The sequence below is a fragment of the Gopherus evgoodei genome, chromosome 11, assembly GCF_007399415.2.
Source record: "Gopherus evgoodei ecotype Sinaloan lineage chromosome 11, rGopEvg1_v1.p, whole genome shotgun sequence".
Taxonomy (NCBI): Eukaryota; Metazoa; Chordata; order Testudines; family Testudinidae; genus Gopherus; species Gopherus evgoodei.
Genome location: NC_044332.1, coordinates 61,168,462 through 61,184,153, shown reverse-complemented (window position 1 = coordinate 61,184,153; position 15,692 = coordinate 61,168,462). Strand labels below are relative to the sequence as shown.

General features: G+C 38.8%; 1 protein-coding gene across 2 annotated transcripts in view; it reads left to right on the top strand.

The window, feature by feature from the left end:
• The window catches only part of THSD7B (thrombospondin type 1 domain containing 7B), a 529,845-nt gene that overhangs the window by 496,222 nt on the left and 17,931 nt on the right, over positions 1-15,692 (top strand). For both annotated transcript variants that reach the window (XM_030580720.1, XM_030580719.1), the window contains 3 exons: positions 1,515-1,656; positions 3,044-3,159; positions 3,761-3,878. In XM_030580720.1, coding sequence (XP_030436580.1) covers positions 1,515-1,656; positions 3,044-3,159; positions 3,761-3,878 — 376 coding nt within the window. The remainder of the gene's footprint in view (positions 1-1,514; positions 1,657-3,043; positions 3,160-3,760; positions 3,879-15,692) is intronic.

The window sequence follows — 15,692 nt, the reverse complement described above, 5'->3', positions numbered from 1 at the left end:
GGGAGCATTTTACTCCAGTGATCAAATGGATGGGACATAAAGAGGCCCTCCATCTTCTCTGGAAATCAGGACATGATTCCTTGCAACTTTGTTTCCCCTGGGACATTGACAAAATGAATATTGACCACTCCTCCTACAAAAGCATGACACACACATACTTTAGCACAGGCTGTACATCCCCATCTTCTCTTGGAGCCATGTAGGAGTAGGGGCTGATGCCCCAAGTGAGGTGAGGAGAGAGCAGAGGAGTGCAGCAGGATATTTTTATGTGTGGGAGCATGCTCTCTTAGGTCTCTCCACCATGCTTTGGTAAAACAGGAATGTTGTTCATTGGAAAAGGAGATAGAGGAAATGAGAGGGGCCCCACATAACAGACCAAGTTCTCTCTTGACTTGATCTATCTGCAACATAATCAGCATGCATGACTGCGTACAGCTCCATGGTAACCTCCACATACCTTTCAAGGCTGAAAGAATTAGGAGAGCATTTTTTTCAAAAACATGGGTGCTAAATTGCACACACAATTCTGGATGCACCTGACGTGCACAGGGAAACTGAAATTTGCAGATGCCAGGACTGGTTTGTATGCACAGCTGAGGATTTGTTCATTTGTATTTAAGTTTGCGTGGGTACACAGATACCTACATAATATAGCACATGCTTTTGAAAATGTAGCCCTATATTGTCTACAGTGTCAAACACAGTATGTGCAGAAAGTAATATACAATAAATGAATGCTCTGCTGTAATTTCTTCTGTTACTTTCTACCAGAAAATATATGCTTTAAATCTTCACAATGTAACAGTCATCCTACATTCCTTGATAATGTTTCATACAGTCCTGGTATTAAAGATTCCTATCAGATGATGCTATCTATTTAAGTGGGGGTCTTTAAGTTACAAATAACATGACTGGCAGATGGTTAATGATTTTTTGAGAGTCATGAGAAAGGAGTGCTTAAGCATTAATCATCTGATGTAAGTGTCACTCAGTGAAGTCTTGTGTCCTAGATAGACACCTCTTCCATCTCTTTCAGATGCGAGGCACATTTTAGCTCAGCTATAACAACTAGGGAAACAAAAATTCTTGTAGTAACTCATTTTTCTTTGTTTATTGAGACAGAATTCTGCTTAGGGGTCTCTTGGGGCTGAAGCAGAAAACTTCTAAAATTATTTCTTGGCCATCTGCCTTAACCCATTATCCTGATTGGACTCATATGTAGGGATGGAATTTATATTTGGAAAAGTTTTATATATATATTTAAATAATCTCACAGAGGAGCACAGTAGATGCCAAAACTTAGGAGGACTGGATTAAGGATTTGTTAACTATTGATCCTGCCTTCAAAACAGGCCCATAACTGAACACATTTAAAGTGGCTTAAACAACACAAAGGTAAAAGTAACATAAAATAAGGTCTGATGCCAGAATAGCAAAATATTTGTAACAGCTACAGCTGGTACATATCTATAATAATTACTAAGATATTTTGTGCTATTTAATGTTTTATGTAGGTATGTGACCCCAATATTATGCAAACACGGACTCGACATGTGTTAAGATCGCCTTTAAATACCAAGACTTGTCCTAAAGATTCACAAATGCAACCTTGTGTTCTCAATCAAAATTGCTTTCAGTATCAGTACAATCTAACAGGTAAGCAGAACACTAATTCACAAGAAAAATGCAGGGTATCCTATTTCTCAATACACTCTTTGCTACAAAGTTAAGAATGTGACATGACAATTTAAAGCATAATATTAAAGTACAGTTCTACTTTTAAAAATAATTATGTATAAAAACAACTTATTACTTAGCAGACCTGCTCTTTGTTTGTATTTAGTTGTCTCTTTACTGCAATGATTAACATCCCAATCCTTCAGGTGCTTAACTTTAAATGTGTTAGTAGTTCCATGGAATTCATTACAGCTAAGCACATGTATAAATCTGTCCATGTTTGGATAATATAAGATTTTATTACTTGTATTATCACTGCAAAAACATCATAAATTAGCAAGAATGAAATAATCTATTCTTTTTTGTGTATTGTCAGTATTATTGAAGTCAGTCATATCCAGATGACACCAAGAGTATACATTAAAGACAATATAGGTTATACAGGTGTACTTGAGAATAAAATTTGTTGTTCAGAATCTTAATTACAACTGATTATAGCTGTTTTGGGGGAAAAAATTGCAGACAAATGTTTTCCTCTTTTTAGCGAATTCAGCTACTGCCTATACATGAGGACAGAACCCGTCTTTACTTTCAGATCCTTGACTAAATTTGTAGGGTTAGCAGTTAGAAAAAGTGACATTTCTACATATAATCCAAATGCATTTGAACAGCAAGCCATTGAGCGATAAACATGAAACTTGTTTCGGAGGGTCACTTTTCAGAGCAGAACCACACTTCGCATTGTTCACAATGGTGTAAGGCACAGCACATTATTTTTTCTGTCATTATTTTTTAAAAAGCTCACTTTCGTTTGACTTCCTTTTTAACAAAATTTTGGAAGGATGCAGTGACAATCAAGACTGACTATAGGTGCTTAACACACAGTTGAAAACAGCTAAAGAAAATCAAGAGGTTTTTTCTAGAATGAAAATATTTTATTACACAAAGCTGCATTTGATGATGAGCTGTGCTTTGAGACAACACAGATTAAAATACAGTAGCACTTCAGAAACTTTTATAGCTATTTCATTAAATTGAAATTTTACTTCAGACAAAAAATGTGGCCTTCTGCATGTGCCAACTGTTTTCAAACGATACATTGTATCAGCATTAAACAGTTTTTGACATACTCTGATGTGTTGCTTTTTTTTAAGGGACATTGGAGATATGATAGTGAATTTCCCAGTTCAGACTTGCTTTTTTTCTTTAAGAATAACTTCCTTTTATCTGTTCTTAGAGTGATATGAACTCGTATTCTAAAGTCCCACAGTTAAATGAAAGAGAACTAACTCACTTTGTAATTCAAGTTAAAAATGAAGGTCAGTGATGGTTTGCTGTACTAAATGCAATGACATTGTATCTTTAGATTGGAGTACATGTCAGCTAAGTGAAAATGCAACCTGTGGACAAGGGATTCAGAGACGCCTTTTGAGCTGTATGCGCAGTGATGGAAAATCAGTGAATATGAACTACTGTGAGCAGGTGAAGTTTATAAATACAATACAGAAATGGCTTAAAGTCTAACATACACCTCAGTTGTTTTGGAAATTACAGTACTCTGGCACTGTACCCCAAGCTGCCAGCTGGAGCTTTGCAGTTACCATTTAGATGGCATAGATAAGTTGCTATGATCAATATTCAATTTAGCTAGGGTCAGAAGTTTTCAGGAACCAAAATATAAGAAGAGTACCAGAATAATAATGTGCACTGATTAGTCATCTAGTTTCTTCTTTCTACCCTACAGGAAGATTTCAATGATGGAGTAATATATGTATGTGTATAGAACTCAGTTCTATAGACCCTATACACAAGTAGTCCCAGTGAAGTCAATAAGTAAAGGATTATGTCTTTTTGAAGTCATGTGAATAATGATTTGCAGAATGGGGCCCAAATTTGCAAGGGTCTGGGGAGCCTTTGAGATGTAAAATGTCATAAAAACGTAAGCTATTATTACAGATGAAAAATCTCCCTGTAAATGGTGACCTTGGGAGTATCACTTTAGTCACTATGAATTTTCAGTTTTCTAATTTTATGACCAGCAATAGCAAAGTGACATTTCAGGTTTGTTTTTTTTCATACACAGTTAAACTTGGAAAAACCTGAAAAATTGAGCATTCATTGCCATGTGGAATGTTCTGTGAACTGTCAGCTTTCCAAATGGTCAGCCTGGTCAGAATGTTCAAACACTTGCGGCATTGGAGGTAAATTTGTTTCCAAGACTATTGTCACATTTCATCTGCGTCCCTTCGAATGTTACATATGGTGAAGAACACAAATATATCCCAAATCCTGCAGATGTTTATGCAATCCATAGAAGATGTAACAACAGTAATATAGATAATAATAAAGAGCAACATACATGTCTGCGCAGATTTTAAAAGTGTGATAATCACTTAAACGGCATGTAAATCATTAGAAAATGATCTGCTGACTTTTTTTAGGGTTTTTAATAGACGTAAGGACTTTTCTTTGTTTTGTTACATTTCGTAAAAATCCTTCAGACTGTTTTTGAATTACCCAACGTGCAATTTAGAAAAGACTTGTATACAAAGGATCATTTAACTAATTAATTCCAAAATCTGAAAATTCAGTCATAGTTGAAAATAAACTCTTTTATATAGTGTATTTATAGGTATAGTAGGATTTGTGTTGTGCCAAAGGAAAGCTGGTGAGAGTTTTCAGGATATCTTTTTAATTTAGTTCTTCTCTTGTGCTTTATTGTATATTTCAGGATTCAAAATTTCAGCACAACTAACCTTATGATGATTAAAATAAATAAATATCACCTTAAGAATTAAAAAAAAAATGTAAATAGTACTTCCTTAGACCCCATTTCTGTAACCTGGTATGTGAGCACAGGTCCCTGTATTTGTGTAGTGCCCCAGTTGCTTCAGGAATAGGTCTTCACCCCCATAGAACAAGTTACAGGATTAGGGCCTTAGCTAGTCTTGCATAGCTTTTCAAATCCTTGGAGAGGTCAGTTGAAGAGAAGTACTGTAGGTTTTATTTAAAATAGATCTGCAACATAATTTTTCAAGCTTCTGGTGAGCATCAATTTCTAATTGTCCATAGTGTTTATCTGAATCAAATTTATTTGAGAGCAAAGACAAAACAGACTGATAGCTCCTGTGGAGGGGGTCTTTTTAGATGGATTGCAGAGATCAAAGCATGTAACAGAAATGATCAAAGATATTAATATTTGCATTAATTGTGTTCTTTGTCTATTGAGTTTTCATCAGTTCAGTAAAATAGTACTCCTGTAACATAAATGAGCATTTCAGATATATTATTTAACAGCCAACATGCTAAGAATATTAATTCCAAGCTGTATTTTAAAAAAAAACTTTGAGACTTTTAATTCTCATATTATTAAATCAACTAAAGAGAGGCAACAAAAATGATTAGAGGTATGGAACAGCTACCATATGAGAAGAGATTAAAAGGCTAGGACTTTTCAGCTTGGAAAACAAGTGACTAAGGAGGGCTACAAAATCATGAATGTTGAGGAAAGAGCTAATAGAGAAATATTATTTACATCTTCACCTAACGCAAGAACCAGAGGTCACCCAATGAAATTAATAAGCAGCATGTTTAAAACAAACATAAGGAAGAACTTCACACAATGCATAGTCATCTTGCGGAACTTGTTGCCAGGGGATGTTGTGAAGGCCAAAAGTATAACTGGGTTCAAAAAAGAATTAGATACATTCATGGCAGACTGGTCCAGCTATGGCTATTAGCCAAGATGGTCAGAAATGCAAGCCCATGCTCTGGGTGCCCCTAAACGTCTGTCTGCCAGAAGCTGGAACTGGATGATAGGGGCTGATCGCTTGATAAATTGCCCTGTTCTGTTCATTTCCTCTGAAACATCTATCACTGTCCATTGTCAAAAGACTGGAAACTAGACCATTGATCTGACCCAATATGTATATATACTCAGTATATCTTATGTGTAAGATATTGTACATTCCACTCTCACTAAGGTTAGGTGAGCCATATTTCAAGTTTGTATAACTGAGTTTAGTATATGCTATGAGTCCCATTTTAATGCAAGATACAAGTTTACTACAGCTACCAGATAGAGAAGTTCTCCTTCAAGTGGCTGTGCATACGTCCATTCCTCTGCAGGTGTGTGTTCACCCTGTGCACCTGTCGAAGATTTTTGCCTGCAGTACCACTAGCCAGTGGACATGTCCCTGTTCTCCTCATGGTCTCAGATGAAGGCATAAATGGGAGTTGTCCACCGCCTCCTTCTCAGTTCCTTCTCACTACCTGAGATGATGATTTGAGCTCCCTATAGCTTTGCTTTGGTGAGCCAGGTTAGACAGCATTTCTGTACATACTTAGTTGATGTTTAATAGTTTACTTAGGGAGCTGTAGTTCAGTAGTTTTCCCAAGAGATTTATTATGAAAAAATCCCTGGTGTTTAAACAATGTGCTATGTGCAGGACTGTTTTCACTTTCACAGACAGCACATCAATTGTTTAAACTGTTTAAGTGAGGGACATGTGAGGGACAAATGTTCCATTTGTACCTCCTTCCCCACTAGGACTAAAAAGCAGAGGGACAATTGTCTGAAGATTCACCTCATGATGGAGGCAATGTGACCTGCATCTGAACCAGGCCCTGACTGAGATACAGAGAACTCTGATTCAGCCTGAAGTGCCCCTTCCAGCTGCTTCTCACTCGAAGCACAAGCTGGGTGAAAAATGTCATGCTTCATCTTATCCATCAGACTCAAAGTGTTCTAGACATCTTGACTCTGGCAGAGAATCTAAGACTTGGTCTCTGAGTAAATCTTGTAAGTTCTCTGGTACTCCTTCAAAGCCCCACAAACCTAAGCACTCACCCATTCCATCTGAGGACGCACCATGGACTCTGGCTCTCTTGGGCCTGTTGAGACTGGTGCCTTTATCAGTGCTGGGACCTTCTTCCTCTCTTCAGCCAATTCAGTCTGCATCAGCATTGCCAGCACCATCAGCTCAGTACACTCACCTCAGGTGCCTCCAACTCCACAGGCCTTCTTATCCACAGGAGAACTACTTTGTTTTTTCTTACCTAATTCTCCCCTTGATACAGCTGACTCTACTGCTTCCTCCATCTATGTACCCAGCACCACTGACACTTTGAGACTATACTGACACACCCTGAATCGTCAACATACTTGGTGATCATACCAGCGCTGTCAGCACCGACAATACATTTGGCACTTTGAACGGATTCTCTCATGCATGCACCATTGACGTGTCTGACACTGACAGTGCATTCAGAGATTGGCCCTGCACTGCTGGTACCGATGATGCACCTAGCACCATTGTCACAGTCTGAGGTTTTACTGGTACCACCAGTACCATCAACTTCCGACCACCACAACAGATATGTGTTTCTGAATATCATCTCTCTCCAATGCCTGGACCTCCTAGAACCCTGATGGCAATTGCTTCTCCCTATTCTGAGGACATTTCTGTTTTCTCTTCAGACTCTGAAAGGGAGGAAACTATTTCTCCATCCAGGTTTTTCAGATCCCTTTACAGGTCTTCTGAATGGATGACTTAAAGAGCATTGAGTTCCTTACAGAAAAGCTCCAACATGGTGTCCTCCACTGTGGATGGCTCTGTCTATGCCATTTCCTTTATGGGCTGCCCTGTGAGAGACTCTAGGCCTCCATCTCACACACTATCTAGAAGGAAATCTCCTCCTTGTATAGTGCAGGACTCATCTGCTCAGAATCCTGCTAACATTCCTCAAACTCCTGTACTGGATCCTGTGAAGGAGGGAGAATTATTGGAGGAGTCACTTAATGTTGCTTCTCAAATATCTTCATCTTCACCAGAGGAAGCAGTTAGCTTGTAGTCGACATCTCCTCCCCCAGAGACCTTTAAGTCTTTTTTCAAGAGCTTATGAGAAAGGTGACTACTTCACTAAGAGTCCAAGCAGAAATTGTGTAAGAGAACCCACACGCTTTTCTGGACATTTTACAGACTACTGTTCCAGGAAGCGTTGCCCTTCCTATCAGTAAAGCACTTCTAGATCCAGTACGATTTTACAGTAGACTGCAGCCTCTATACCATTATGGTGAAGCAGGTGGATAGATGTTATCAAATCCCTCGAAAAGACATTGGTTATTTCTTTACCCACCCACTTCCTTGTTCCCTGGCGGTCACAGTGACTAATGAGCAATCTTGCCAATCTCAGTCTAAGGCCATCCCTAGGTTGTAAAGCTTATTCCACTGCCATACTTCAAATGATGATCACCAATCTCTTATATAAATTTTATTTTCTTAATTATTCAGCCATCTCAAAGTTTGCTGATAAGTTGCTGAAGAATATAGGGAACAGTTTATAGCTTTAGTTTCTGAGTGTCATCTTACCCTTATATGTCTCTTCAGGCAGCAATACATGCCACTGACAGTGACTCACATTCTGTCACCGCTGCCATCTCCATGAGGTGTTCATCCTGTCTCCAGGCTTCCGGCATTCCAAAAAATGCTGTAGAATACGATTGATGATTTGCCCTTTGAGGGCTCTAAGTGTTCTCTGCCAGGACAGATGACATGTGAAGGACTCTCATGCAACACTTCACTTCTTGAGAGCTATATTCCTGCTGCTAAAAGAAAACTATTTAAATCACACCTCTACCTGAGACCATTGTTCCATCAGAGAACCTAAGAGAAGATCAAGAACTTTTCAATGTCACCAGGCATCTTCCACTGAGGCGGGCCCTTCTCACAAGACAGTTACTACCTCAAAGTCATTTTGACTCTACGATTGAGGATGACACACTGATGATATCTCCTCCCTTTTGATTATGCCTGTCTCTTTTTTACTGTGCTTTGCAGAACATCAGGCACAAATACATACTTAGCACAGTAAAGGAGGGATATGAAATCCAGTTCATCTCCCTCCCTTTTTCCAGCCCACCTTCCCCATCCCTTTTCTGGACCCTTCTTAGAAGAAGTTCATGTTACTTCAGGAGCCTATGGTCTCTTCTAGACTTCGGAGAAATAGAGGAAGTTCCTTACCAACACAGAAGGAAAGGATTTTATTACTGGTACTTCCTGGTCCCAAAGAAATCTGGTGGCTTCCACCCCATCCTAGATGTAAGAAAGCTGAACAAATTCATCAAGAAAATCAAGTTCAGGTCACTTCCACATGGTAATACCTCCCTCCCACAGGAAGTACCATCAATTTCTGATAGACATCAACCACTGCCTGTACACTGTGCTTTCTTTTGGCCTGTCTTGAGCCCCAAGAGTTTTCACCAAGTGCATAACAGCAGTTGTTTGGGATTCAAATATATCCCTACGTGCACAATTGGCTGGTTCAAGCAGTATTAAGAAATCATGTCCAGAACAGTGTCCTAGTAATCAGGTTGATGTTCTCCCTTCTTGGCCTGAAAATAAAATTGGACAAATCACAGATACAATAAACTCAGGGCATAATTTTTATAGGAGCAGATCTCTACACTGGAACAGCCATGGCTTATCTTCCACAGGAACAGGTCCAATCTATAATCTTCCTTTCAGAAAGCTATCCAACAATTATCATATGATCCTGTATTCAGCTTCTCAGACACATGGCTTTGTGCCTGTATGTAACACCAAATGCCAGACTTCACCTCTGCTGTCTGCAAGCTTGGCTTCATTCAGTATATCAACGTTGTAGGCATTCTCTGAACATGTGGATTTGCGTATCTGCATGGGTGCTTCAGTCTCTAGATTGATAAATGTATGCAAGGGAGTTCTGTTTCTGTCCTCAGAACCATCAATGACTCTGGCTAGAGATGCATCTACAAAAGGCTGGGGGTCCATCTCAGTCAACTTCAGGCTCAAGATGTTTGGCCACCTCATGAAATTTTCCCCCATATAACCATGCTGGAGTTTAGGGCCGTATGTTGGCCCTGCAAAATATTTATGCCCACCATCAAGATTCAGGTGATTCAAGTTCTCACAGACAATACAACTGCTATATTTTATCTGAACAAGCAGGGAGTCATCTAAATTGTGCTAGAAAGCTAGCATCCTGTAGCATCTGTGTATTTGTCTTAAAGTGTCCCTGAAGCCTTCCATCTTCCAGAAGTGAGGAACACTCTAGCAGATTCCCTCGGCAGGGTTTTCATAGACCCATACAAATAGTCAATCAGGCTGGATGTTCTCCTCCAGGTTTTCCACCCCAGGGATACCCAACAATAGATATGTTTGCAACAAACCTCAACAGCAAATATATGAGATTTGCTCGAGGGCGGGTTGCAGCCTGGGTTCCATCACAGGTGCTTTCTGCTTCCTTGGTTCAGTCATCTTTTACTTTATTCTTTCCAGTTCTTTTTATTCCAAGAGTCCTCAGGAGGCTGAAACAAAACAAAGCATCACTAATCCTCATTGCACCAGCATGGTCCAGGCAGTATTGGTTCACTTCTATTTCTGCATTACATTGGCCAGTGGACTGTTTTTCCATATTTTCTCATCCTCCTGTTTCTTGAGTTTTTAAAGGGCCTGGTCAATGTTTACCCTCCTGTGTCTGATCTGGTACCTGTATGGGATTTGAATCTAGTTCTCTTCAAACTGATAGGAACTTTATTTGAGCCTATGGCCACAACTTCATGATCTTTATTGACAATGCAGACAGTGTTTTTGGTGGAAAGCACTTCTGATAGGAGGATTTCAGTGCTTGAAGCTGCTTTAGCTGCTTTAGCTTCTTTTACTTTTAGAATGATGTGGTCCTTAGGGCACATCCTATGTTTATGCCCAAGGTAGTGTTAGCTTTCCACCTAAATCAAACAATTAATCTTCACTTGTCTTTCCTGAAACCCCATTCATCTAAGGCAGAGGAGGCTCTTCATACCTTGCATGTTCATTCAGATGTGGCTTTTCTTGGACTGTGGTAGATCCTTTGGGCCTACAACATGGCTCTTTGTAAGCTATGCAGCAAGAATTAAGGGTCAATCAGTGTCATCTCAGCAAATCTCACACTGGGTCTCTGACTGTATCAACTCTGTTATGACCTTGCTAAACTCTCCTCCATCAAAAGTAACTGCTTATTCCACCAGGGCTCAGTTCACTACATCAGAGTTTCTGAGTAAAGTCCCAATCGCTGATATACTCAAGGTGGCAACCTGGTCATTTGCGTATACTTTTCTCTACTCATTATGACTCTGGACATGCACACACCTACAGTGGAACGTACATGTGCACAACACGTCTCAAAGAACAAAAATTACTGCACAATAAGTAACCATTTTTTTTACTACTTTAGCTCAAGCTATAGAGGTTCATGGTTTTAGAACTGGAGATCCTAGATGCAGTCCCCAGCGAGAACCCATGATAGCTGTGATTACATTTGCATCCATCAGAGATTTAGGATCATATAAAGGGCTTATCCTTCAATTTTATAACAAGGCTCTGTGCAACTGCTAAATCCAATCCTAAAAGTAGGATAAATATGTTGTCTGGGCTGGGTCTGAAAACTTGGGCTGTCTAGTCTTCTTGATCCACAGCAGCTCTCTCATGGATACCAAGAGGAGGCTTGTAAAGATCCAGGGTAGAATTATTATATTGTATTTTTAAGTCCCAGTCCTGCACAAGATTCTGGTAGAAGAGGCCCCTGTGGAGTACAGCCTCCACTGCAGCCATTCCCTTTCCTGTCCTTGGTCCTAGTTACAGAAAATTGGGGCAGGTAAACATCAGCCTGTTTTGCCCTCTGAGAACTGAAGCACATTTTCAAAGGACTGTGGTTACAGAAATGTGCTCTTTGTTGGCACAAGTGGTTTCCTTCTTCCTCCCTCCCCATCTTGCGTGTTTGTGATGCAGGGGGAAGTTAGAATCTGGGAGGGCAAAGGTTTATTGAAATGAAATTCAGTCTGAGCTCTTGATTAAAAACTAAGACCATCCTGTCTTAAGTAACTTGGTATATTGCTGAAGGTCAACTGTGATACAGATCCTGCGCTTATCTAATTCTGCCTGTATATGCCTCCAACAGCATAATTTGAGGCTTCTCAATTTTAGTTACTTTGTCTTGTATTATAATAATGATCATTATACAGTTTCATAATTGTTCATTGCATTTTTCAGACAAATAAAAAGACAGGTCCCTATTATGAGGATCTTACAGTGTAAGGATCTGATCTTGTTCCTTTGAAAATAATGGAAGTTTTGCATTGACTTTAGTGGGAACAGTGCTGAGCCATAAATTAGACTTAAAACAGCAAAGGATAACAATAAACAAAGGAAACTGTTGTTATCATTGTCCTGAGCCTCATTTGCCAAATAATAAGTTGTACACTCCTCAAAAATAATCAATGGCAGATAAACTGCATATACTGCTGCTACAACTGCTCTCTCACTCCTATTTAGTATTTGAGAGTCAAAACAAGAATCTGTTTCTCTGACTTTTCTCAGTTAGTGAAGTGCCTGCTCAGGAAACATAAGTTACTGTAAAAGGGAAAAAACAGAAATACTGTTGATGAGATCAAAGTTTACTGTTGATGCATGTATGGTTTAATGGCACTTAACTCAGCAACATCACTAACACTTTTATTCTGCCCATCTCTTATAGTAAATTATTCTGTTGTGATATATTTTAATGGTCTGTAGGAGTGCCCTATTGGATGCTGTTCTGGTTTGATGAACAGCACCAAATCTTTTTTATATATGTGGCATGTATGTCGCTTAGAGTGTGGCTGTGGTGTATAGCAGCAAAAGGGGAACATACTGATTCTTATAACTGATGATCAATAAAGTGTATCTCTCTTTCCTGCCTTGGCCGAGCCTAGTGAGGCATGGAAATAAATTATATTTGCCTGTTACAGCTATAGCTTTCAGCAGTTTCTGTTATGGATGCTATTTAGTGCTATAAGCTAACTTTGTTTTATATGCTGGAAGTCCTACTTACTGCGGAACTGCTGTACACGGATTTATAATACTATAGCTAATGGATAGTGCTCTAAGGTCCTGACCCAAAGCCTACTGAAGGTATTGGAAAGACTCTTATTGAGAGGAAACTCCAGCAAATACAATTCTCTTTGGTAAGGAAATTTATATGAGATAAACCCCTTATGGTTTTGCCTCACATCTTTCATAAGGCTGAAAAAGGACTGTTTTTTACTGGGTCAGAAAATAACTAAGGCCTGGTGTGATAGTGCTGGCCTGAAAAACAAGACACTAAAAACAACCTTTTCTGAGATGGGGGCATGGGGACCTAGCTGTTTGTTTAAACAATGCTATTTAAACTACAGGGCATGCTGGATCATTGGTAGTGCAATTGCTTTTTAAGTGGACCAAGGCTGTATGGGTTTCTTCTTCTTCCCTTCTCTGTTACCTAGCCTGGTCTCCATAATCCTATTTCGGCCATATATTAACTGACTTGAAGCCATCCACTCACTGCTCTGCTCTACTTGTTTGATAGGGAATATAAAAGTCTGCAACAGCTCAAGGCCTCAGTAAACAGATATCAACATTTCTGCTGAGGTGGTCTGGAATTAACTTTGGCAGATATTTTAGGCATCTTGGTTTCCACGGATGTCACATTTTGCTCGGTGGGGTTGGAAGGCAAGAAAAGGGAGGAGGCTCTTTGATTGTAAAAGTGCTCTCCTGTGATGAAAATATAGTCATGGTTCCAAATGAAAATTTGCAGTAACAAGGAACAATAAGCCCAGCAATCTTTTCTTGCAGAACTTTTGACAGGTTTGAGGGAAGTGAAGAGGCACTTCACACTTTCAGTTTTCAGCAGCCTTTATCTCTGCATTTTCAGATCGTTCAATAGGACGTAGCAGATGAAAGAGAAATTCAGTTTGTTCACTGAGAGATACAAGAACCAATAGAGATTTTACACCGCCACTTCCAGTCCAGAGATTGTACAGGGAGAAAGTTCATTTCAAACCTATGAAGATAACAGTCTCTATCAATGAGATATCTACAGAGTAAATAACTTTTTCAGTGTTTCTTCCACTTGAGTTGCTACTGACCACCTGTCTACTGTATGTAGACAGAGAATCAGAGCTTTAAGGAATCCACTTCAGTGCATAGTCCCAGGGGAAAATGCCCTTTCAGCACTGAGCTACTCCTTTTATTTTGCAATGATTTATTTACAGCATCATGAGAAAGGAGATAGCAAAGATGGGTCAAGTTCAGGAGTATCCTGTGATTTTGTAGTTTATTGGTGAGCTAACTATCTTGTATAGCAGCTATCAGGAAAATATTTCATGTCATGCAACGACTAGGCTATCTGATATTTTTGTTCTTAAAAATGAAAGTTGTCAATTGTCAGTCAATTTTAATTTTGCCAAAAAATATGCCAGTCTCAGCACAGATAAAAGCAAATTACTTCATTAATGTTCATAGTGTTACAAGTACTTTTCAGGAGTTTAAAGGTTTTTAATCATTAAAATTTTGTAAGCTAAAAGATCACTTTGTTATTAGACACTTGAATTTATGTTCAATTCCAAGAGAATTAGTGGCAACCCTCTTTCCTGATACTTTCAAAACTAGAGAGGACAAAGGAAATGTACTGGTGGGAATAATCCTGCCAGGACCGCAAACCACCTGAGTCCCTTGCTTCAACCCACTGATATTCTGAGTTGCTTTTTAACCACGAGGATTTATGAGGTTGTGTCACAGCACAAAATCTGATTCTGTGATAGCTGAATATACTGGTGTTGACGAAAGCTTTTTTGAGGAATTCTCTTACAAATCCCTGTTTCCAGGGGATAACAACTCAGCAGAAAATAGTCTTAAAATGGGTTTTAAAATGGCATACCAGGGCTCATAGCAGGCGAACAGCATTGTGAACATATAGACAATCATTTTGCAAGATTGCCCATTGGCAGCTCTTAAAGGGGTTTCCTTTTCGCCAGCAAAATAAAAAAAATCATCTTTTAGGAATCACACTCACTAGACGTTTATTACTTCAGTTCTTAGCAACAGTTGACTTCTTTTTGTATTTCTAAGCATAGCTGTAAGACAAACAGTTAAAAATTGGCTGCTCTGTATCCATAATAACTACAATGAGGAGTCAGCTCCATTTCTTAGCTTCCACAGATTTCAGGAACATTTGCTTCATGCATTTGTGTTGGACCATCTCTGTTTAAGAGCACATCTACAGTATTGCTATCCCAATTGGCGAACCTTACCATAAGTGCTTCCTTCACTGGCAGTGTTAGCATTGGACATGCCTTGCTTACATCCATTTCAGGTGTTCATAATCCGTCACTTAAGGAGACCCTTTTTATTTTTACTGTTTCTCAGATTCAGTTCCTTCAAAGCTAAGGCAGAAATTCTGTCCATAATATGATTTTAAATGTCACTTGGTTGCACGGTATGTGGATTTCCCCCCCCCTTTTAATTGTAACCAGGGTTCTAATTGGAACATTTTGTGAGAGAGCCATTTTCTGTGAGTCTGACTTTTGTAAGGAAAGGAAAGGAGTAAGAAGTAGGATTGCTGTTATTTTAATGAATGGTGTTCAGTTCTATTATTTCTGAAATGGTAACATAATTTTTCTTTTCCATTCAGTGGGTTAGAGAGTTTTCACTGAAAATAAATAGGATCTTAATGGACATTGTAAAAGTGGTTATGGACAGTAATGACTATTAGAGTGCTTGCAGTTTTCCAGCAAGTTGCATATAATTTAGTCATAAAAATCAAATTTTCTTTGTTAAAAATGCAGTGAAAACATATTGGAATGTTTAATGATAAAAATGATGCTGCCATCAGAGTTGTGTAGCTTGTAATATTTAATAATACATCAGGATTTAGTCATGTATTTCATGGAATATATTTGGAAAACATGTTTTAAAGTAATAAGATTGATGTAACCACAGCACTGAATATTTACTAAACGTATTCAGGATCAACTTGATAAGCGTTTTCTCCAAATATTTTGCTAAGATAGTTATACAAAAAAACTTATTGGTGCAAAATGAGCTAATAATAATGATAAACATTCATTATATATTCTACCTTATTTTTATTGATTAACTCAATATAGAGGCACACCATAGCAGCACTGTATGTTAGTTTGTCAG